At 42.8% G+C, this 25177-nt stretch overlaps 2 protein-coding genes across 4 annotated transcripts in view; one reads left to right on the forward strand and one right to left on the reverse strand.

Moving 5' to 3' along the window:
* Positions 1 to 15228, reverse strand: part of KLRG1 (killer cell lectin like receptor G1) — a 55828-nt gene extending 40600 nt beyond the window's left edge. Inside the window, exon 1 of the mRNA XM_003926677.4 lies at positions 14546 to 15228. The gene's annotated coding sequence lies outside the window, so the exon portion shown is untranslated. The remainder of the gene's footprint in view (positions 1 to 14545) is intronic.
* A 101-nt stretch (positions 15229 to 15329) lies between these two features.
* M6PR (mannose-6-phosphate receptor, cation dependent) lies at positions 15330 to 25138 on the forward strand. 3 transcript variants are annotated; one of them, XM_010337401.3, is made up of 7 exons: positions 15330 to 15468; positions 19485 to 19664; positions 20286 to 20452; positions 21637 to 21746; positions 22012 to 22142; positions 22973 to 23099; positions 23576 to 25138. In XM_010337401.3, exons 2-7 carry the CDS (start codon positions 19486 to 19488, stop codon positions 23696 to 23698), a joined length of 837 nt encoding a protein of 278 aa, XP_010335703.1. In that variant the 5' UTR covers positions 15330 to 15468; position 19485; the 3' UTR covers positions 23699 to 25138. The 3 variants fall into 3 exon arrangements, with proteins under 3 accessions (XP_010335703.1, XP_003926730.1, XP_074259213.1); XM_003926681.4 differs by lacking the exon at positions 15330 to 15468 and adding an exon at positions 15550 to 15751; XM_074403112.1 differs by lacking the exon at positions 15330 to 15468 and adding an exon at positions 15780 to 16005.
* The last annotated feature ends 39 nt before the right edge of the window (positions 25139 to 25177 follow it).

Raw genomic sequence — 25177 nt, forward strand, 5'->3', positions numbered from 1 at the left:
TTTTCCTCCCTGGATCTCTGAGGATAGGCCGTCATCATAAATGACAAGTAACTATCCACACTAGAAAGTTCATGACCAACCGACTACTTCAGAGGAAACAAATGGTCATCGATGTCCTTCACCCTGGCAAGGCAACAGTGCCTAAGACAGAAATTTTGGAAAAACTAGCCAAAATGTACAAGACCACACCAGATGTCATCTTCTAATTAGGATTCAGAACTCATTTTGGTGGTGGCAAGACACTGGCTTTGGCATGATTGGTGATTCCCTGGATTATGCAAACAAAAATGAACCCAACACGGACTTGCAGGACTTGGCCTGTGTGAGAAGAAAAAGACCTCAAGAAAGCAACGAAAGGAACACAGGGACAGAATGAAGGAAGTTAGGGAGGCTGCAAAGGCCAATGCTGGCAATAGCAAGACGTGAGCTGGAGATTGGATCACAACGAAAGGAGAAACGGTGCTGCAATGATGTTATCTGTGGCCATTGTGGATTTTTCACTAGAAGATTAATAAATCAAAAACTTTCAAAAAAAACCCACAATTTAACTGACACACACACAAAATAAATTTTTGAATAGCTCTGTTACCACTTTAAAAAAAAATGGAATTGATTAATACAAATCTACCCACAAAGAAAACTTAGTGCTCAGGTGACTTCAACAGCATACCATATTAAACTTTAAGAAATAAATAAACTTCTCCTTCAAAAAATAGAAAATGTAAGTACATTCTCCCAATTTGGTTTAGGAGGCCATTATGATTCTGGTTACCAAACCTGACCCAAAAAATTGCAAGAAAAGAAAATTACAGACACTCTACCTTCAAGATTATAGACACAAAAATATTTAACAAAATATCTATAAAAATATAAAAGAAAGAAATAATCATGACAAAGTACAGTTTATCCCAGAAATGTACAATGTAGGTTTAACGTTATAAAAGCAATCAATATAGTTTGCCATATTAACATAATGAAAAAGAAAAAAGATTTAGATCATGTGAACTGAAGCAGAAAGAAGTATGTAAAAATAAATTCAACATCCATTCAGAATAAATAAGGTCTGCAAAAGAACAAAAGGAAATTTTCTCAATCTGATAATGGCTTCTACATAAAACCTACAACTAATCTAACACACTTAAGGTGAAATATTGAATGTTACCTCAGTGGGATTAAGAAGAAGGCAAGGATGTCAGATTTCAGGAACTCTGTGCAACACTGTACTAAAATCCTAGAGCAAAGCAAATAAATAAAAGATGAAAAGGAACAAGTGGGATTTACCAGTGAAGCCATATGGGCCCAAAGTTTTCATTGTGGGAAAACTCTAACTATAAATTCAAATTCTTCAGATACAGGCTATCTATGTTTCCTTGAGTGACTTTGGTAGTTAGTGTCTGTCAACGAATTTATTCTTTTCATCTAAGTCAGGGGTCAGCAAACATTTTCTGTAAAAAGTCACATAGTAGATATCTCAGGCTTTTCTGGCAATGTGGTCTCCCATAACTACTCACTTCTGCCACTATCGTATAAAAACAGCCATAGATAAAATGTAAACAGTTGTGTCTGTGTTCCAATAAAACTTGACTCACAAAAGAGATGGCAAGTCAGATTTGGCACAAAAGCCAGACTTTACCAACCGCTTACTGTCGGTTTGTGTTTGTTTGTTTTTTGAGACAAGTTCTCCCTCCGTCACCCAGACTGGTGGGCAGTGGCACAGTCATGGCTCACTGCAGCCTCAACCTCCCAGGCTCAGGCAATCCTCCCACCTCAGCCTCCAGAGTAGCTGGGACCACAGGCATGCATCCCCATACCTGGCTAACTTTGGTATTTTTTGTAGAGATGGGGTTTCACCATGTTGCCCAGTCTGGTCTCAAACTTCTGGGCTCAAGCAATTCGCTCGCCATGGCCTCCCAAAGTGTTGAGATTACAGGCATGAGCCCCACTGTGCACGGCCCTTATTATTCTTTTCATGGCTTGGAATCTATAGTGATTTTACCTCTATGATTCCTGATAAATGGAAATGTGTGCCTTCCTTCTAATCAGTTTGTCAACATTTTATCAATTTTATTGATCACTTCAAAAAACTAGATCATGGCTTCATTTTCTCTGTTTTTCTATTTTCTATTTCATAGATGTCTTGTACCTCTTAATAGATTCCTCCTTCTGCCTACTTTAAGTGTAATTTGCTCCTCTTCTCATTCCTCAATGTGAAAGCTTAGATCATTGATTTGAGACCTTTTTAATTTTCCTAGAATAAGCAATCTCCACCAGAATTTCCACACTTTCGACTGCTACCATAGGCAGCCCACTGCCAAGGAGAAGCCAGCGACCTCAGAGGTGGAACATCTTCAAACCCATGACACTGGGTTCTTTCTCCATGCCTCCTTTTCTTTGCCATCTCGTACACCTTGTCCCCTCAAACAACCAAACTACCTCAAAACATTGAGTGGGTCAAATGAAAGGAGACTTTAGGGAATCTCCTTTGAGCTTAGGGAATCTGAATTTTTTATAATGTGCTACAAGCAGTAGTATATTTTGTCCAAGAAGGATACATGACCTTTATTATACTGGACAATTAACAAATCTGCACGTGGCCCCAGAAGGAGACACTATTTCTGTATTCTAAGGCTGTTCATTATTCAAATATCCTTGAAAAGACCGTGTGGAACAAAAGGTCAGTTAGCGTCTCTGCTCGCAAGACATGTAAAAATGTAAGTGATCCATGGAGAATTGTTTCCCACCAGATTAAAGCTTTATCAGGGCTTTATATAAATTGAGTACTAATTTGAACCTGCTAGTGAGTCAAAAGTCTTCTCAGAACTTTACTGAAAACCCCATATATTGAGAACGTCTTTCCACTCTGGTAGGTGAAAACACTGACTATTCCTAGCCCTGTGTGAGATCTAGGAGTTGTTCTGCCTACTCCTTTGAAGCGGTTCGGCTCAGAACTCAACCAAAGGCTTGAGAGGATTCCTCTGTAGTTACCAAGAGCTCACTCTGCAAATCTCTCTTCTCTCTGGTACTCTGACCCACAAATCTCAGCTGCCTTGGTCCTCTCCCACTCTACACTCTCTCCCTCTGAAGTTCAGTGAAACTGCCAGGCTCTGTTGGGGCCCCCTTCCTGCACTCCACCTTAGATAGTCTCTCCATGCATTAAGCAGGGGGAATTGTGGTTCTCACCTACCTCCCCTCCTCTCAGGAATCACCGTCTTGTGTTATCCGCTGTCCAATATCAGAAAGCCATTGTTCCATATATTTACCCCGGTTTGCCAGTTTTTAAAGACAGAAGAATAAATCCAGTCCCTGTTATACCATCATGAACAGAAGCAGAAATCTGAAAATAGATATTAACTAGCAGAGAAATTTATTGTCTATATATGTCATCCTAACAAATCTAAAAAGCAACTGCCAAAATAAGTAGCAAGGTAACAGAATACAGTTACAAATACAAAAACAATTGTGTTTCTATATGCCACCAGCAAACAGTCATGAAATATTTTTCACAATAACTTCATTGATAAAACCATCAAAAAATGAAGTACTTTGGCGGGGCAGGGCCTCACAGCCCTGCAGCCTCATCAGGCTCAGTCCCCACCTGAAAAAAAATTTTTTTTAATAAAAAATAAATACATAAATAAAGTACTTTGGGACAAATGTAACAAAAGACAGGTAAGTCCTCTACACTGAAAACTGTAAAACATTGCTTAAAAAAAGTAAGACCTACATATGTAGAGTTGTACCCTATTTGTCACAGCCCAAGGGGTTCTTCTTGCCTGCTGCCCTGAAAAAAACAATGAGAAGAGCAGGTGTTGCAGCAAAGAGTTTAATAATTGCAGGGCCAGTCAAGTCAGGAGGAGAGACATTTTTCAAACCCATCCCCCTCCAAGAATTCAGAGGTTAGGGTTTTTAAACTACTATTTTGGCAGGGAAGGGGCTAGAGAAGTGAAACAACTGACTGGCTGGGAATGAAATCACAGGGGTGTCTAAAACTGTATTCATGCAGCCAAGTCATTTCCTGGGATGGGTCTCAGGACCAGGTGGCGCCTCTTGGTCTACTGAAATGCTAAATCTGAAAAACTTCTCAAAGACCAGTTCTTTAGGTTTTACAATAGTAACATTGCCTATAGGAGTAGTTGGAGAAGCTCTGAATCTTGCCACCCCAGATACATGACTCAGGGGCAGTAAGCAACTTATATAACAAAAATAAGCTAAGCAATGGCGGATCATTGTTTAACTATGCCTATTCTTTAGCAAAGTTCAAGCCCCTACCGTAATTTTAACTTTGTCTTATGAATGCGGCTTCAATCTCTGAACAGAAGTGGGGTGAGTTTTCCTTGTCTCGAAGTTTAACTGTAAGCTAAATTCCTCATAGTTACCTTGGCCCCCACATTAGAATGAATAAAAAAAATCAATTTAACCTGTGAGGTTAGAAGCAAGATGGACTCAACCATACTAGACTTCTCTCATTACTTATAGTTCTGCAAAGATGGTTTCATATTCATTAATTATAAGACTCAACATTAAGATGTCAACCTTGCCGGGCGCGGTGGCTCACGCCTGTAATCCCAGCACTTTGGGAGGCCGAGGCGGGTGGATCATGAGGTCAAGAGATCGAGTCCAACCTGGTCAACATGGTGAAACCCCGTCTCTACTAAAAATACAAAAAATTAGCTGGGCATGGTGGCACGTGCCTGTAATCCCAGCTACTCAGGAGGCTGAGGCAGGAGAATTGCCTGAACCCAGGAGGCGGAGGTTGCAGTGAGCCGAGATCGCGCCACTGCACTCCAGCCTGGGTAACAAGAGCGAAACTCCGTCTCAAAAAAAAAAAAAAAAAAAAAGATGTCAACCTTTCCAAAATTTATCTACAGATTCATATCAACCCCAATTGTAACCCCAGTAGGATTTTTTTTTTTAATACAGGGTATCTCTCTGTTGCCCGGCTGGAGTGCAGTGGTGCAACCACAGCTCTCTGCAGCCTTGACCTCCTGGACTCAAGAGATTCTCCTACTTTAGCCTCCCAAGTAACTGGGACCACAGGCACATGCCACCATGTTCTGCTAATTTTTAGTTTTTTTTGCAGAGACAGAGTCTTGCCATGTTGCTCAAGCTCGTCTTGAACTCCTCAGCCCAAGTGATCCTCCCATCTCAGCCTTCCAAAGCACTGGGATTACAAGTGTGAGCCACTGTGCCTTCCCCCAGCAGGATTTTCTAACAGAAATTGACAAGTTGCCTCTAAAGTATATACGGAAATGCAAAGGACCTAGAATAGCCAAAACAATCTTGAAAAGACAAGAAAGACTTAGAGTATCTTCCTTCAAGACTTAATATAAAACTAGAAGAATCAAGACAGTGTTGTTAACATAACAATAAACAAAGATATCAATTAAACAGAATTAAATCCAGAAATAGAACTACATTTATACAATCAATTGATTGTCAACAAAGCTCTGAAGTAATTAAGGGAGGAAAAAATAGTCAACTAATGTTACAGGAAGTTATTATCTATCCATCTGGGGAAAAAAACCCTCAGCCCTACCTCAACCATACACAAAAATTAATTCAAAATAGATCACAGGCCAGGCACACTGGCTCATGCTTATAATCCCAACACTTCGGGAGTCCAAGTTAGGAGGATCATTTGAGGCCAGGAGTTTGAGACGAGCCTGGGCACTCTAGCAAGTCCCTGTCTCTAAAAAATTTAAAAAATAAATTACAGACCTAAACATAAAACTATAAGGATTCTTAAAAGGAAACATAGATAGAACCCAAATGCCTACCAAAACGAGAATGAATAAGATGAGAAATATAATAGTTCCTCACCCTTATCTGCAGTTTTGCACTATTTTTTTTTTGAGACAGAGTCTCATTCTGTCACCAAGCTGGATGAAATACAGTGGCGCAATCTCTGCTCACCGCAACCTCCATCTCCCGATTCAAGCAATTTTCCTACCTCAGACTAATGAGAAGCTGGGATTACAGGCATGCACCACCATGCCCAGCTAATTTTTGTATTTTTAGTAGAGATGGGGTTTCACCATGTTGGACAAAATGGTCTCGATCTCTTGGCCTCATGAACAACCCTCCTCAGCCTCCCAAAGGGCTGGGATTACAGGCATGAGCCACTGCGCCCGGCCTGCAGTTTTGCTTTCTACAACTTCAGTTACCAGTGGTCAGCAAAGGTCTGAAAATACCAGATGAAAAATTCCAGAAATAAACTACTCGTAAGTTTTAAATTGCATGCTGTTCTGAGTACTGTGATAAAATTGTGCACCGTCCTGCTCCATCTCCATCACCCCTTCAGCCAGTGGAGCCGCGCTGTGGACACTCCCGGCCCATTACCATCCCTCTCAATTATCAGATTGACTGCCACAGTATTGCAGTGCAAGTAACTCTTATTTTACTTAATAATGGCCACAAAGGGCAAGAGTAATAATGCTGGCTATGCAGATATGCCAAAGAGAAGTGTAAAGTGCTTCCTTTAAGTAAAAAGGTGAAGGTTCTTGACTTACAAAAACAAACAAACAAACAAAAATCAACAACAACAAAAAAAACTGTATTCCGAGGTTGCTAACATCTATGGTAAGAATAAATCCTCTATCTGTTAAATTGTGAAGAAGGGAAAAGAAATGTCTGCTAGTTTTGCTGTCACAACTCAAACTGCAAATGTTACTGCCATGGGCTATGGTAAGTGCTTAGTTAAGATGGAAAAGGCATTAAATTTGTGGGTGGAAGATATAAACAGAAATATATTCTCACTGAGGGCAACTGGGTTAGATGCTGTCCATGCTGGGGCCTTGGGACATGTCCCCTGAGAAGGGAAGGCTACTGTACTCATAAAATGTAATACAACCCCACCAAAACACAAAACAAAACCTACTACTGATACATACAATGTCACAGATATTACACTGAAAGTCAAACAAACAAATGCAAAAGGAACATGGTATTGAAACAGGATATTTTTATGTTGTTCCACAGCTAGAGACCTCCACAGCTAGAGACCTCCACCGCTGAGGCAGGGGGCGGGAGAGACCCTGCTCAAAATTCACTCATGACTACTGGGCTGGCTCCACCCACTGGGCTTGGCTGGCTGTGCTTGGCCCGCTTGGCTCACACTACTGGCCCAGATCTCACACCTGCCAAGGGCAAGCCAGGCATGCTAGCTGCTACAGCAGGGCAGGCACCTGCAGGCACCAGCTTCATGTGAAGCTGTAGCTGGATCAGGTATACTGCAAGCAGCTTCTGCTTTGGGCTCTGGTGAATGGACAAACAGAATGCAGTGGTGCCCAAAAAAACTCAGAGACACCAGCAACCATGGAACCTCAAAGGCTGGGTGTGGTGGCTCATGCCTGTAATCCCCACACTTTTGAAGGCTTAGGCACTCACCTGAGATCAGGAGTTTGAGACCAGCCTGGCCAACATGGCAAAATCCTGTCTCTACCAAAAATACAAAAAATTAGCTGGGTCTGGTGGCAGGTACCTATAATCCCAGCTACTCAGGAGGCTGAGCAGGAGAATCACTTGAACCCGGGAGGCAGAAGTTGCAGTGGGTCATGATCGCACCACTGTACTCTAGCCTGCGTGGCAGAGCAAGACTCTGTCTGAAAAAAAAAAAGTGTGTGTGGTGGGGGTGTTACAGCTGTGGCTTAGGGAATCTCCAGGTGTGCACCCCAGAAGAATATCAGCTCATTTCTGTTACAGTTCATTCATTCCTACCATTCACAAGCTTCAGCAAACAGGAGCATGTCCCAACTTCTTCAGTCCTGCCAGCCTGCAGCTCCTGGCTGGCCTGGCCCCACCATCAGTTCCTGTAATGTGGGGTAGCCACGTGGTGCCAGGAGAGGGCAGAATGGCTACAGTATTACAGCTTTTTGCACCTGTTGTTTGGCAGGTCCCAGGCTCTTGTCCCACATCCAAGAAGAATGAGGTTACACTGACAACTGCAGAGTGACCCAGGTGGAGAGAACATTCATTGAGGACAGAGCAGCTCTCAGGGAAGAAGGGACCCAAAGGTGGGTAGTCCCACTGTGTGGCTGAGTTGCTGTGTGTTGGTGGTGGGGGCGGGGGGCACAGTTATGGGCTCAGAATAGGGGAGTGCATGCTGATTGGTCCATAGGTGGCCTGGAAAAAGCACCATTTGATTGGCTAAAAGGCATTGAGGAAATTTTCACTTGGATCTTGGATTCTACCCAGAACTGGCAACCAGATTTGCAGGCTTCAGGCTGTATTTGGCTTGAAGGTCAGGTTTCACCAGGGACCTGCCCCTATTTGCCTAGGAATTTGTCTACTTCCCACCACTATCAGTATCTGTCCATTTATACTAAGTTCTAAAATAGATGAAACTAATCTCAAGTTAAAAAAAAATTTTTTAAGACGAGGCTTGGTGGCTCATGCCTATAATCTCAGCACTTTGGGAGGCTGAGGTGGAAAAATTACTTGAGCCCGGGAATTCAAGACCAGCTTGGGCAAAATAGGGAAACCTTATCTCTACAAAAACTTAAAAAATTATCCTAGAGTGGTGGTGCATGCCTGCGGTCCCAGCTACTTCACAGGATAGGGTGGGAGGACCATTTGACCCTTGGAAGGCAGTTAATGCAGTGAACCATGTTTGCACCATCACACTCCGGCTTGAGTGATAGAGACTCTGTCTCAAAAAAAATAAAAGTCAGACTGACAGTTGCCTCTAGGACTAGGAGAAAATGGTTAGAAAGGAACATGAGGAAATTTTCTTGGATTATGAAAATCTTCTAAATCATGATTATAGGGGGGTGACAGCTATGATGCATTTGTTGAAATTAACTGAATTGTAGCCTTAAGAGTTGTACATTCTGGCCAGGTGCAGTGGCTCAAGCCTGTAATCCCAGCACTTTGGGAGGCCGAGGCAGGTGGATCACAAGGTCAAGAGATTGAGACCATCCTGGTCAACATGGTGAAACCCCGTCCCTACTAAAAATACAAAAACATTAGCTGGGCATGGTGGTGCGTGCCTGTAATCTCAGCTACTCAGGAGGTTGAGGCAGAAGAATTGCCTGAACCCAGGAGGCGGAGGTTGCGATGAGCCGAGATGGCGCCATTGCACTCCAGCCTGGGTAACAAGAGTGAAACTCTGTCTCAAAAAAAAAAAAAAAAGAGTTGTACATTCCATTATGCAGCCATCAAAAACGATGAGTTCTTGTCCTTTGTAGGGACCTGGACGAACCTGGAAACCATCATTTTCAGCAAACTGACACAAGAGCAGAAAATCGAACACCGCATGTTCTCACTCACAGGCGGGTGTTGAACAATGAGAACACATGGACACAGGGAGGGGAGCACTACACACTGGGGTCTATTGGGGGGAAATAGGGGAGGGACAAGGAGGGGTGGGGAGTTGGGGAGAGATAGCATGGGGAGAAATGCCAGATATCGGTGAAGGGGAGGAAGACAGCAAATCACACTGCCATGTGTGTACCTAGGCAACTATCTTGCATGTTCTTCACATGTACCCCAAAACCTAAAATGCAATTAAAAAAAAGAAAAAGAAAAAAAAAAGAGTTGTACATTCCATGATTTATATATTTTGCCTTAACAAGAGAAAACAGAACTTTAAACAAATATGGAACTCTTGCTAATAGGCTTGCTCTATTAGCAATCATATGGCTTGTATGGCTTATCAGTTATAAAACCACTTCCTGTGCTTTCTTATCTGTGAATATATATATATATATATATATATATATATATGCATATATATATATATATAGAGAGAGAGAGAGAGAGAACTTAAGGGGAACTTGGTTCACTCTCGGAAATACACAATTTCCTAGCTCTGTCTACTGAGAAGGACTGAAGCAGTGACGTACAAGTAGCAACAAACACAACTCATAAACACATCTTGGTTTCTCAATACCATTTTCCACTAAAAGAACCAGGACCCCTTGATGAAACAACTGATTCAAGGATAATGGTAAGAGAATGAAAATACCTTTTTTTAATACACATTTGAGGCACACAGCAGGATATTTTGATACACATATACATAGTGAAGTGATTACTACAGTCAAGCAAATTAACAAATTTATCATCTCATGTAGTTTTCTTTTTTTCTTTCCTTTTTTTTTTTTTTTGTACGCTCCTGCTCTCCTGGCAAAGTACCAGTATACAGTATTAAGTACAGTCCTCATGTTATCCTCTAGAATTTAACTGCAACTTTGTACCTTTTGACTTACATCTTCCCATTTTCCCTACCCCCACCCTGGTAACCATCTTCGTACTCTGTTTTTATAGTGATTTTTTTTTTTTAAAGATTCTACATACAGCTGAGATTATTTGGTATTTTTCTTCCTGTGTGTGGCTTATTTCATTTAGCATGATGTCCATTCATGCTGAACACAACAAGATAAACATGGAACACCTTATGTGCCTGAAAGTAAAGAATTTCTCAAAAAATGATAGGGACATGTCAGAAGGATAAAGGAGCCACCAGTAAAAGGCTCCCATTGGCTGTTCAACAGGCCCACAATCTCCAGCAACTTCTCTGCCTCATCAGTGGTTGGGCTGCATGTTACTGTGGTGGGAACCACACCCTCCCTTCAGATATCTGAATCTCTAATCTTGCAGTTGGGTAAGGGAGCATTTCCTTTAAGTAACTCCTTTGTTAACACTTCTTCAGCCCTAGAAGTAACGGCTCCTTTTTGTAGCTGCTACTTCAGTGATAGAACCCTCTTTTAGTAACTGATCATCTTTTACTAGAAAACAATTATTTAATTTTTTCCTGTTGAAATCACCAATATGGTATATGTTTCCAAATGAACCCTGACTGATAGAAAAATGTATCTTCTATCCATTTTTCTCTTGCATTTCTATCCAAAAAAAATGCTTACTTAAATATAATCGTGAGGAAATTATGGCAGCAGGAGGCAGACAAATGCCTAGGCAGATAAGGATAGGTCCACAGTGAAACCCCATCTCTAAGCTGAAGACAGTTTAAAGCCTGAAAGCCAAGCTACAAGTCAAATCCAAGGACTGAATTAAGAACTTCTCTTTCCAACTGGCACATTTTTCTCTGATTGATCCCCACCTTTCACCTGTTTTACATATACCTACCCTTTCCTAATTGGTTTTCTACACTGTTGTGCCCACCTTTCAGTGGTGTCTTCGTTTTAACTTTTTTTTGCATACTCACAAACCAGTCAGCACAAACTTCTCATTCTGAACCCATGAAAGCCCAGACCCAGCCACACTGGGTAAGAAACTACCTGACTGCAGGGGTAGGGGACAACTTCTACCCAGGCATCCCCTCTCCACTGAGAGCTGTTCCATCACTCAGTAAAATTCTTCTTCATCGTCATCCTTCAAATTGTCAGCATATCCTCATTCTTCTTGGATGCAAGACAAGAGTTCAGGAACCACCGAACACGCCGGTACAAACTAAACATAGGCAGCCGGCTGAGTGAGGCCTGGGGGCAGGGTGGGGTCACTAGCCACAGAGGGGTCCCTGGTTGGCAAAGTGACCGAGAAAAATCTTACTTCAGAAAATATTAGACAAAACCAAAATGAAAGACATCCTACAAAACACGTGGCCAGTACCTATCAAAATTTCAAAGTAAAGTAAGATCAATGACAATTAATTATAATGTGCGACTCTGGCTTGGTTCCTATGATTGTTGGGAAATGGGAAGTAATTATACAGAGCATCTATTGAAACACATGATAAAATTTTGAATACGGACCATGGATCTGATAATAATATTGTATTAATATTGTAGTTCCTAATTTTGATAAAAGGATATCCTTGTTTCTAGGAAATACACACTGACATATTCAGAATGGTAATGGGAAGTTTCTCTCAACCTGTCCAAAATTAACTCATATATATGGAAAGGAAAGAGATGAATTTTTTAAGTAGAGCGTGTACCAGAGTTCTTTGTACTATCCTTGCATCTTCCCTATAAATGATAAATTATATTAAATTAAGTCCTTGAAATATGGTAAACATGATCATTTTGAAAAGCATCTGATCCAGGCCTAGTGGCTCATACCTGTAATCCCAGCACTTTAGGAGACTGAGGCAAGCAGATTATTTGAGTTTAGAAGTTTGAAAGCAGCCTGGGCAAAAATGTGAGACCCTGTCTCTACAAAAAATACAAAAATTAGCTGAGCATGGTGGCTTGTGCCTGTGGTCCAGCTACTCAGGAATCTGAGGTTCTAGGTCTGTTAGTTACCTTCCTCTCTTAGGATTATACTGAACAGGAGGCATCCTTCCCATTTGATTTCAGGACAACAATCCTAGGGCTGCTTTCTAAACAAAGTTAATAATTTACCTTGTGTGAGAGAAGGGAATGTGGGTATAGGTTTATTGTGGGGATTGTGCTAGAAAATGAGGCTAGAAAAGAGGCAGGCCAGTAATGCAAATAACAACCAAACCCCTGCTCATTTCGATTTTGTCCCAGCAAGAACCTCAAACTCAGTTCTCAGAGGTGAGAGTTTTAACACAGAGAGCACCCAGAAGGGGCACTGAGGTCTGAGAAGAAAGGAAGTGACCCAGGTTGTTTGCCTCTGGTTGGAAAGGGAAACCCACCCTACTTCCACTCTGACAGCAAACAAGTTAGTCAACCTATTCAATTGCATTTCTGGCCCATTCCCCATTTCCAACATAAAACACTTCCTCCTCTCTAGCCCAATGCTACTCTAGGCAGTAACCAAGAGGCAAGATTTCTTTTTTTTTTTTTTGGAGACAGAGTTTCGCTCTTGTTACCCAGGCTGGAGTGCAATGGCGCCATCTCGGCTCACCGCAACCTACGCCTCCTGGGTTCAGGCAATTCTCCTGCCTCAGCCTCCTGAGTAGCTGGGATTACAGGCACACACCACCATGCCCAGCTAATTTTTTGTATTTTTAGTAGAGACGGGGTTTCACCATGTTGACCAGGATGGTCTCGATCTTTTGACCTCGTGATCCACCCGCCTCGGCCTCCCAAAGTGCTGGGATTACAGGCGTGAGCCACTGCGCCCAGCAAGATTTCTTAAATCAAAACTTGAATTGACCAACAAACGAACATCAATTCTAGAATAGACTGTAACAGAGATTTTTGTCTTTCTTCTCTGTTGTATCCCCAAGACCTATATTATATATTACATGGTTCTGGCACATAGTAATTGCTTGGTAAAGCTGTGTTGAATTACTTGATAAAAGCAAGTCAGTAGAAATAAATGTTCAACACTGGTGGCATTGGTTATGTAGCAATGCATAGAACTAAATATTATGTTATTTAAAAGTTTATTTGTAAAGTTAAGGAGATGGAAAAATATTTGACATAAACATATATTTTTGAGATAGGTGCTCACTCTGTCACCCAGGCTGCAGGGCAGTGGCACAATCATAGCTCACTGCAGCCTCCAACTGCAGCAATCTTCCAGCCTCAGGCTCCCAAGGAGCTGGGACTTAAGCTAATTTTTTTTTTTTTTTTTTTTTTTTTTTTTGAGAGAAGGGGTCTTACTACGTTTCCCAGGCTAGTCTTGAATTCCTGGCCTCAAGTGATCCTCCTGCCTCGAAATCCCAAAGTGCTGGAATTATGGGCATAAGCCAGTGTGAGGCCGATACATGAAATTTTTGAAAAAAAGAAACAACATATATTCATTAAGGTGAGTTTACGTATGATTTTTTTGTTGTTTCCTGTGTTACCTGATCACAAATTACTTTTATTTTCAGAAAGAAAATAATCTTTCAATTTTATTTTTTGATTGAGGCAACATCCAACCTAGATATGATTACTACCCAGCCTGAACTGAATGAATTACTAATAAACAAAGAAACGCAGAATGGCATACAGTAGGTACAGCGTAGTGCTCCATATTTAAACACTGACTCCATAACTTCATAGCTGTGGGACCCACGGTGTTTCTCCGCTTCTATCTGCTTTAATTTACTCATCTGTAAATTTGGGAAAAGGTACTTCTCATAAGGTTGGTGTGAAGATCAAGTGAATTAATTATCGTTTAAAGCACTCATGAACGTGCGGGGCACCACTGAGGGATGCATCCGTTAGCTTTTATTATTATTAGACTCGAAACACTGTAGTAGCTCTAATAAGAGAGGTAAGAATCAAAATCCACTCATCCGTATACAGCCAGTGAGGCACACATAGAAGCAACGTGAAGAGAGGAAGCAGAATGAAAACATGCTAAAGCTGGGGAGGTACAAGACACAAGTGGGGGTCCACAGTTAATTCTGAAGACAGTGAATCCAGGAAGTTACAGGAGCAATAATTTTTGAACAGCGTTTAAGAATGAGCAGGAGCCGGGCGCGGTGGCTCAAGCCTGTAATCCCAGCTACTCAGGAGGCTGAGGCAGGAGAATTGCCTGAACCCAGGAGGCGGAGGTTGCAGTGAGCCGAGATGGCGCCATTGCACTCCAGCCTGGGTAACGAGAGCGAAACTCAGTCTCAAAAAAAAAAAAAAAAAAAAAGAACGAGCAGGACTTCCCCAAGTGGCCGAGAAGACACAAGGAACCCGCCAAGGATCTTAGCAGAGGCACAAAGACTGCCATCGGGTTGCTCGTTTCTTCCTACCTTGCAAAAGGAACCTCCGGCGAACAGAGGCTGCAGAGCATGCCTATCAGGCAAAACGCCACGAGGCAGTAAGGAACGACAGAGGTCACGGTGACAGTCATAATGCACCCCAAGGTACTCAACCGGGAAAAGGAAGTACAAAGGAGTGGTGTCGTTAAGAAAGTCAGGACAGAAGCCGGGCGCGGGGGCTCGGGGCTGTAATCCCAGCACTTCGGGAGCCTGAGGCGGGCGGACCGCCTGAGTTCAGGAGTTCGAGACCAGCCTGGGCAACACGGTGAAACCCCGTCTCTATTAAAATACAAAAAAATTAGCTGGCCGTGGTGGCGGACGCCTGTAGTCCCAGCTACTCCGGAGGCTGAGGCGGGGGAATTGCTTGAACCCGAAGGCGGAGGCTGCAGTGAGCCGAGATCGCGCCACTGCACTCCAGCCCGTGCGACAGAATGAGACTCCGTCTCAAAAAAAAAAAAAAAAAAAGACAAAGAAAAGGAAAGCCGTGACGCACATGGCTCCGTCGCTGCAATAGCCTAGTCTAGGGGCCAACAACGGAGTAGAGACCCGAAGCTTGCACGCGGCGGAACAGCGTCCCTCGCAGGCGGCGAACAGTCCAGGGAAGCGTCCGGAGGAGACCTAGCGCGAGAACTACAACTCCCGCCGAGCCCGAGGGCGAGCTGTGCGTCATTTCCGCTTCCGCCGCCCCTCGCACCCTCCTCTCTCGGACCCTAACCGAGGAGCCGTCCGGCGCGTGACCCCGCGTGACCCCGTGTGACCGGGGAGCGCGAGCCGAGAGGCCCTGGAGGCGGAACCCTGGGATCCCCATTGGGAGAAAGACGAGCAGAAAAAGCGAAACTAGACAACCTCGATAGTGATTGGAACTAATGGAACGAGGGCGGGGCTAAACTCATAGATCACTGGCCAATCAGAGTGTAAGATTATCAGGGAGCCCGGGAAGGGGCAAGGGGCGAAGTGGTTCTACGGTCACATGGTGCAGGGTTTGGTGGGAGGAGCGGCTGCCCAGCCTCCTCTTGGCGCTTCCTGTTTCCGGTTCCCAGAGTGGGGCACATTCGAGGCGCTAGGGGCGACGCTGGCTTCTGACACTAGCTCCGGGGCCGGGGTCTGCGGCCGGCTTCTGGCAGGCCCCGTCTCCCATCCCCAGACGAATATTCACCGGGGATTCTGAGCTTTGGCTGCCCCAGTTTCCCGCGACACGTGAGTGTGAGGGGCGTGGAGAAGGAGGCGGGCTGGGGTGCGCTCACACCTCAGCGTCTATGACAGGAGCCCGGATTGCAAAGTCTCCCTTGACCATGGTTCTAGCCAAGAATCTGGCCGAGGAGCCCTAACGGTAGAATGGAGGCGGAGGCGTGAGGGTTGAAAGTCACGGAGTTCCGAAAGGTTTGGGAGAAAGGACTTCCAAGACCAGAGAGGAGACGTACGATATTTGGAAAGCAGGGAAGAGTCCCCAAGTATGGAGTCCGTTGGAGGTGTTGGTGGATTTATTTATAGAAGGCATTTTAGCCTGCATCACGGTGGGAGGTCAAGTGGCATCATTTGGAGAAGATAACGGCTCCAAGCAGTTGGAAAGTTGGGACGCTAGACGGAGAGAGAATTTCTAGCACCCTGGGAGAGGTTTGAGGGGATGCGACTATGGTGTGGATAAGAATGGCTGATGGAGGGATTATCGCGTGTTCTCCGTTACGGGGAGCTTCCGCTCTTGGGACACAGCCGCTGCTTCTCAGAGGCTCCTTCTCTCTTGAGTTCTTTCAGCATTAGGCCTTTTAGCCAGTTGAGGCTGCTTTTCTAAAAGTGTAGGCTGCTGGAGGAAAAGGCATAAAGGCTACATCAGAAAGGAGCCAGCGGGAGGACGGTAGAAATTCCACTGGAAAATGGCCATGGCTGTCTTAACAGATGGGGAAGTGAGTACTACAGAGGCCCAGTGGTTTAAGCTGCTTCCCAATTGGTGGCTTTGTCATTGGCCACCCTATTAAAGGAGAGTTTTTAGCATTGCCAAGTAAAATAGATGTTGTTAGAGAATAAGAAAATTGAAAGAGATTTTTCAAGATCATAAAATCCTGCTTGTTTCCAAAGTATCTAGACAAACTCTTGTACCTTGAGAATCTAATTGTAGCATATTAAAAAGGGGCTACCCATCCCTTGCATTTCATTATTTTCCTGATTGTTGCATCCCTGTGTTTATAAGTTTTCCAGCAGATAGCTTTATGCCACGAATCATTTAAATTGCCCCAGTAACTTCACACACATTTAATATCTCTGTAATGTACAGCAAGTAAGTTAACAAGTAATTCTGTAAAGCATCTGTTTTCTCGTCTTTGAAGTATGAAAAATTATACCTATTTTCCTAGTTCGTGAAGATATTAATATAATCTAGGTAAAACATTTAGCGCTTATGCCATTGAATCAAAGAGAAGCAGCTTAAATTTATAGCTAACCCTTAAGCAGGAAAGAAGAATAAATTTGTTATCCTAACTTTCTGAATAATAAGCAAATGAAAGATAGTTCAGCTCAGCTAATGAGGTGTTTAACCTTTCATTCTTCCCAATTTTGTGAGACTCTTTGTTCTAATTTAGGAAAAGAAATCATCAACTGTCAGTTTTTAATTAGGTCCTGAGAGAATGTAAGGAAAATGGCAGGCTAAGTCAGTCTAGAAAAAGGAGTCTATTTCTTTTTAGCGAATCAGCTGGTCAAGTTGTGTGTTGAGCAGTGGATTAACCTAGGGAAGGTGGAGTTTGAGGTCTGAGTTCTTTATTTCGACTCATTCAGTCAACTGTGTGAGGAATCACTTCCCCTTCACTTCTTAGTTGGCGGGGGGGTTGGGGGGGGGAAGAATCCACAGTTTTGGCATCTCCAAAAACTTACTATTTTAAGAGTGGAAATACACATGTAGTGGTTAAACGTAGACCATGAGTTCTGGAGCCAGACTCTCGGGCTCACTCCACTAGCTGTGTCTCAGTTTTCTTATTGGTAGAATAGCGACAATAATTGTATTTACACAAAGGGTTGTTGTGAGGATTAATTAGTTAACTAATATATGTTAAGTACTTGGAACAGCACCTGGCCCAAGGCAGTAGTCTATTGTTTCCTGCTGTTGTGGTTTCAGTGCTTTAAATGTGTTACGAGGGCCTTGGACCTCTTGCCTAGATATGATTATTCTGTGGAAAATACCATAACATTACAGTAGAGAATTGATATTTGGAGTACAGGAAGTTAAGTAGACAATTTCCCAGCATTTGTTGCCCTAGTGAGTGTGGGAAATAGAAGGTCAGATGTTTGTTTAGGGGAATGGGGTAAGTGCATTCAGGGTCAGGGTTGGAGCTTCCATTTTCCCATCTTTAAACTCACTAATACTCATGAAAATTCTGCCTATTTCAAGTTTTATGGTTTTTTTTGTTTGTTTGTTTGTTTTGTTTTGTTTTTTTGAGATGGAGTTTCATTCTTGTTACCCAGGCTGGAGTGCAATGGCGCGATCTCGGCTCACCGCAACCTCCGCTTCCTGGGTTCAGGCAATTCTCCTGCCTCAGCCTCCTGAGTAGCTGGGATTACAGGCACGCGCTCAGCTAATGTTTTGTATTTTTAGTAGAGACGGGGTTTCACCATGTTGACCAGGATGGTCTCGATCTCTTGACCTCGTGATCCACCTGCCTCGGCCTCCCAAAGTGCTGGGATTACAGGCTGAGCCACCGCGCCCGGCTCAAGTTTTATGTTTTAAAAATGCAATGGAGGCAGTGGAGCAGCATGAGAAAGAACTAGAGGACTTTAAAAGAGTATTCAAACCAGGCCAGGCATGGTGGCTCACGCCTGTAATTCCAGCACTTTGGGAGAACAATGTGGGCGGATCACAAGATCAGGAGTTCAAGACTAGCCTGGCCAATATGGTGAAACCACGTCTCTACTAAAAATATAAAATATTAATTTATTAACATAAAAAATTAATTAAAACATAAATTAATATAAAATATAAATTAGCCTGGTGTGGTGGCATGCACCTGTAGTCCCAGCTACTCGGGGGCTGAGGCAGGAGAATTGCTTGAACCCAGGAGGCGGAGGTTACAGTGAGCCGAGATCACACCACAGCACTCCAGCCTGGGCGACAGAGCGAGACTCTGTTTCAAAAAAAGGGGAGTATTCAAAGCAAAGTCCAGACTTGCAGCATTTTATTGTAAGTGAGAAAAGTTTAGAAGAGTTAGTTCAGGAAACTTTTTGTGATACTGTTGGAATAAACAAGTAGCAATGGCCTGACAGATCATTAACAGATACCAGAGTGAACTGTTTACAAGAGTAAATCAGTCCTGGGTGTGAAAGTGGTAAGAGAAAAGAAAATATTAGGGGTTTTTTTGTTTTGTTTTGTTTTATTGCCAAAACCACAAAAACCTTTGCACCAACCTAGTAAGTCTGGGATAGAGAGCTGTGTGTTTTTATTCCTAGAGCAGTGTAAGCAGCAGGTGAATTGAATTTACAAAACTGTAAAGTGGCTTGGTGATTCCCACTTTGTCGTCATTGATTGGCAGTGTAGAAAGACAACTGTACTTATTGGAAGTCTAGAAACCCTTGAGATTTGTGACCTGTAAAGGCCGAAGAGGTTTCAGGAGACTTCATCAAGCCATCAAACAGTAAAGTGGCAAAGATGGCTGCATCCAAGCTGTCATCCTTCTTTTTTGTTCTCTCCTCATTACCCTCTTTTCCACCTTGTAGTTTGTTCTGAAAGACTCACCTATGCATTCGACTAAAACTTACATATAAATGAGTTTTCTGCTGCAGGTGCTCTTGTTACAGAGATACTAAAATGTACTGTGTTGCGTATGCCAGAGAATCTTGTACTTTCTGCATAATCAAAATGCCATCCATTTATTAACATTCATCTGCTTCCTCTCTTTCCCCTCTCCTGGTCCTACCCTCTCTCCCCAACACACACACACTCTCCCAAAAGGATGGTCCCTTTCTACAGCTCCTGGAGGACTGGACTACTGGCGCTGCTACTCCTGGTTGTGGCAGTGAGAGAATCCCGGCAGACAGAAGAAAAAACTTGTGACTTGGTAGGAGAAAAGGGTAAAGAATCAGAGAAAGAGTTGGCTCTAGTGAAGAGGTTGAAACCACTGTTTAATAAAAGGTAAATGAGAAGAACCTTCAAGAGCTTGAGAAAATATTAAAGTGTCTTCCTCTTACTCATTTTATTTCATAACGTGCTCGCTTTTATAACATAGAGCAAATTCACAGCCCAGTTTTTAGTTGCCATGTGCAGTTTTCTCACCTTTCACGGCAGAGCGGCTGCTTCCAAGACTGGATCCAAGAGACCAGCTTGTAGAAATTTAAGCATTATTTGGTATCTACGTAGAGGACTTTAGAAATAGCAGATAAACATATTTAGGTCTACACATGTCATTATAAGTGTGAGGAATCTTCCGATACATAAATCTGAAGTTGGTCCCTAAGAAATGAGAGTATCCCATGAACATGGACCTTTATTCATGGGGACATGGTTACTAACAGGCATTCTAGAAGTAACTAGAATATCGAGCTGTCTTGGGTGGTGTATTTTAATAATTCATCATCAGCAATAATCTGTCAAGGTGATGAATATCTTACAATTAAACAAATACTCAGCCATGACCTCAGATAAGTAAATTGAGCACATTGTTATATTTTGTTTTAGTTAAAGAAAGGGATGCTGTTATTCCTGAGGCTGATAGCTAGTAACTGTCCTCTTCCTTCTTCCCACTTTTCTTTACAGCTTTGAGAGCACTGTGGGCCAGGGCTCAGAAACATACATCTACATATTCAGGGTGTGCCGGGAAGCTGGTAACCACACTTCTGGGGCAGGCCTCGTGCAAATCAACAAAAGTAATGGGAAGGAGACCGTGGTAGGGAGACTCAACGAGACTCACATCTTCAATGGAAGTAAGAAAACCCCCCTTCCTACCACTGACTAATTGATCCCAAGTCAATCCCTCTGACAATCCTATGTGTCTTGGCCCTTTCCAGGCTTTTCAGTATGTCATATGTCTGGTTCGGCACACCTGAGACTATAAAATGCCACAGGATGCCTAATTCCACAGCTCCTCTGTAGCTACAGCTTAGGACATTTGTGCATTAAAGTGAAAAATTCATGTAAAAAGAAGACTCCAGCCAGAATTCTATAGCCTGGAGTCCTTTTATTCACCCAAATAACTTTTAATGAGTTTCACACTAGACTTAAAAATATCAGCCATCACCATTTTTCATCAAATTAATCAAAGTTTACCAGTTAAATGGTAAGAGGTCACGTTTTTTGCAAAGTAATCAGTCTACAAAACTTTACCCACTGACTTTTGTGCTATGGTGGTGGTATTTCTGAAAAGTCATATTGCTGGAGGGGACTACGTAAGCACCTGTGGTCCAATTCCCTCCCATACAGATAAATAACTAAATTATACAGGGTAGCTATTTACTCCTGATAAATAATACAAGTAAAAAATAAAAAAAGGGTTTGGGGGTCATGTGACCAGGTTCTCCTCCTATTTCCTAATCCTGTGACTAAAAAGTCGTATCACCTTTTGACCTTTTCTCATAGGCAAAACTAGAAGCGGAATCTTCAATTTATTCTCCTCACAATTACTGAATCAAATGATATTTTGCAAAAGAACTTTGAACACAGTAAATGCTAAAGAGAAATGCATTCCAGTCTCAAATATTAACCATTTGAATGTATCTGGGGCTAAGTTGAAATCTTAGATGGGCTTACCTCTGGTGCCCAGCAATTGTATGAAACCTCTTTTTTGGCTTTTAGCAAGTATTCAGAGAATGAATCAGTGTTAAGGTGTGGATCATAATGGTCTTGCATTGTCAGTTGCCTACCTTTAGTGTTAAAAACTAAGATCATTCTTAAATGAGTATCTGATTCTTGGTTGTCTTAAGGGAACACAAGGCTTTGTAAGGAAGTAAGTTTTAGCTTGGCGTTTCTGGTATACCGAATTTGTACCGATGAGGGTTGTTTTACTTATAACCAACTGCAATGAATTACTCAGTACCACTCTGCCATACCACCCAGAGCTGCCTCTGCGTTTCCCCCACCCCGTAGCTCCATTTTCCTTGTCCCTCCTCAGGTAACTGGATCATGCTGATCTATAAAGGGGGTGATGAATATGACAACCACTGTGGCAAGGAGCAGCGTCGTGCAGTGGTGATGATCTCCTGCAACCGACACACCCTGGCGGTGAGGCGCCCCGGGGTGGATGAGCCTAGGGAGGAGATCGGAAAGGAATGACCTCAGGTGGGGGAGAATATCCAGAGGGGACACAATCCACTGGGATGGACATGAGAAAACCAGGAACTCAGTTTCTGTGTCAGCCAAGCATCTTCCATGGAAAATAGGCTGCTGAACCAGGAAGGAGCAGGTGTTTTTTGGGTTTTTAATTTTGCTGATTAGGAGTCAAAGTATTTTACCACCTAAATGTTGTGTTATGCCATTTCGTCATCAGGACAATTTTAACCCTGTGTCTGAGGAGCGAGGCAAAGTCCAAGATTGTTTCTACCTCTTTGAGATGGATAGCAGCCTGGCCTGTTCCCCAGAGATCTCCCACCTCAGCGTGGGTTCTATCTTACTCGTTACGTGAGTATGCCTTCCTTTATAACAGACCTTCCTTTTGTTTTTAAAGTCAGTCATTATATGGTGATAAATGAGCATAACTTATATGTGTATATGTTATACTATAATTGATGGGGATGACTTTTTAAATCCTCTGTCTATAAAATAATTCTGCCAGGGCACAGTGGCTCACGCCTGTAATCCCAGCACTTTGGGAGGCCAAGGCGGGCAGATCACCTGAGGTCATGAGTTCAAGACCAGCCTAGTGTGGTGAAACCCCATCTCTACTAAAAATAACAGTATTAGCCAGGCACAGTGGCACATGCCTGTAATACCAGCTACTTGGGAGGCTGAGGCAGTAGAATCACTTGAACCCAGGAGGTAGACGTTGCAGTGAGCCGAGATTGTGTTTTGCACTCCAGCCTGGGCAACAAGAGCAAAACTCTGTCTCAAAAAAAAAAATTCTGACTATGCAAGTTTCTTAAAAATGAGATTTAATGTTTAGTTTCCAGTGTAGATTTGCATTTGGAGGTGCTTTTTCCCCTACTGGAGGACTAGGCAGTTTTTAATATTAATTCATTAGATTATTAGAACTTTTAGAGAAATATTATCATATACTTAATGGTGATTATTCTTGGCCATAGTCAATCACACACTCACATTTTGTCTGAGCCTTTGCTTCCCTTGGACTAACAGCACTCTAATTGATAATTTCTAAGAGTTACCAGCCTCCATTTTCATTTCATATCACTACTTATTTTTCCTTTTCAGGGAATGTAGTTTAGGAAATATAGACGTTAACCTGGGTTTTACTGTTACTCAGTTCTTAAGTGTAGATGTCTCTTTCTGTACAGGTTTGCATCACTGGTTGCTGTTTATGTTGTTGGGGGCTTCCTATACCAGCGACTGGTGGTGGGAGCCAAAGGAATGGAGCAATTTCCCCACTTAGCCTTCTGGCAGGATCTTGGCAACCTGGTGGCAGTAAGTAGCATGGCAGCTGGTTGAATTGGTAGCCTGCAAGCAAGCTTGGTGACCAGCCATCCTGGTTTGCTCACACTGAGGGGTTCCTAGGACACAGAACATTTGAGTGCTAAAACCACAAAAGTCCCAGCCAACGAGACAGTCAGTTGCTCTAGTACAAAGTAGTTAAGTAGCATAGCCTCTGTTTCTGGCCTCAAGACATTGCTGAAAGAGCAACACAGTGACCAGATGGGCTCTTCTAAATCTGATGTAGCTTTTAAGTGGGCCTGGGTAGGAAGAAGGTGAGGCCTAATTAGAAGAAACTTTTTCTCCCGACGCCCCAAATTGAATTTAGGCTAATCATCAGATCTTTTAGGTTTTCTCATTATCCCTGTAGAAAACCAATTCTTGCTACATTTCTCGACCTTCTGTACACTTCTCATACTCTTAAGTTGGATGCTCCAAATTATTATTTCCTTCTTTTTTTTTCCCTACAGGATGGCTGTGACTTTGTCTGCCGTTCTAAACCTCGAAATGTGCCTGCAGCATATCGTGGTGTGGGGGATGACCAGCTGGGGGAGGAGTCAGAAGAAAGGGATGACCATTTATTACCAATGTAGATTGCACTTTTTATGTCCAGCTTCTTCCTTGGTCCCCCAAACCAAAGCTACATAGCCAGATTTCTCAAGCAGTCTCAACGCATCTCTCATCTCACCCTTACTACGGCTCTTGCTTTCCAGTTTGCTTTTAATTTGCATCTTCTCACTAGTAGAACTGCCTTCCCTTTCTCTATTTTCTGTTTTTTCTCTAGAGAGGTACAGTTGTGAGAATCAATATAATAGGGCCTGTGAAAACAGAGGCTTTTGCACTCCGTTGACATCAGAAGGTACAGTAGGCATATGGGCAGATTGATGTGACAGGCTCACTGGCCCTTTGTTTTTTAAACACATTTTCACAAGTTTTTGAGACACTGGATTTCTTTAATTAAAAAACAAAAACAAAAACCGCCAGAAACATTATTTATACAGGTTTGATTGCTTTCATGTTGTTGCTCTGTACCCTATAGTAGTCTCCATGAGAATCTGGTATTTCTTGCTGCTTGGAACTACTTTGCAGTGATTACTTGGTTGCAGTCCAAGTACTTTTGTTTAGTCTGAGCCTGGAGATGTTCTAGACTTGCTTCTCCCACCTCTGGGATTAGGACAGGAAAAATGTGAAATTTCCCTATTACAGGATCATAAGGTACCATCACATCATTTGTGGAAATTGGGGTGACTTCATAGCTGGGACTGGGCCACGGATTGTGGTCTTATCTGTCCACGTATAACCTCTCCAGAAATCCAGTCCGTTGGAAAGGAAAATCGGAACTCCTGTGCCACGGGTGTTCCGGAAAAGGGAGGTCCGTTTACCTTGTGGTGGTGGGATCCTGATGGCTTTCTTCTCCCGTTTGTAGTAAAAGCTGGTAAAGCTTTTCTTACTCCTGTTTCCCTATGCCAGTATTTCTAAACATACGTCGCACTTTCTTCACAGGCATGTGGTTTTGACCTTTTTTTTCAATCTTCTGGAAAGGGAATGGAAGCAGAAGTGGGACATCGAGGGCTCTGCTGTCCTCTGCGCTGGGTGTGAAATGCTGCTGCACCTGTCCCTTCTGCTGGCTCAGGGAAGTGTCTTCTTGCCCACATTTCTGTGGGGAAAGGTTTTTAATCCTCTGATGCTTCCATCTTCCTGTTTAGGCCATGCACCCAGAAACCTGGACTGATCTTTCTGTAATAGTGAACCCCTGGGCCACTGAAGAGTAACATGGCTCCACTGGACACAAAAGAGGGATGGAATCAGTAGGCAGGGGGCCTTTTATAAGCCTTAGGAAAAGAAAATGGTATCTTTGGACTTTTCAATACTATTGGAGTGATTTTTTTCTTTCTAAACAGGGGAAATAATGTTATAAAAGCATCTTTGTTACTTGTTTGCATCCCTCCCCCACACCCTGGTGTTTTAAAATGAAGAAAAAATATCACTTTTTGTACAAAAACTCTTAATGATTAAAAAACAAACAAAACACATTGGCCTAGTCATTTGTGTGAAAGTGGGCAGAGACTGGA

The sequence above is a fragment of the Saimiri boliviensis genome, chromosome 7 (genome assembly GCF_048565385.1).
Source record: "Saimiri boliviensis isolate mSaiBol1 chromosome 7, mSaiBol1.pri, whole genome shotgun sequence".
NCBI lineage: Eukaryota > Metazoa > Chordata > Mammalia > Primates > Cebidae > Saimiri > Saimiri boliviensis.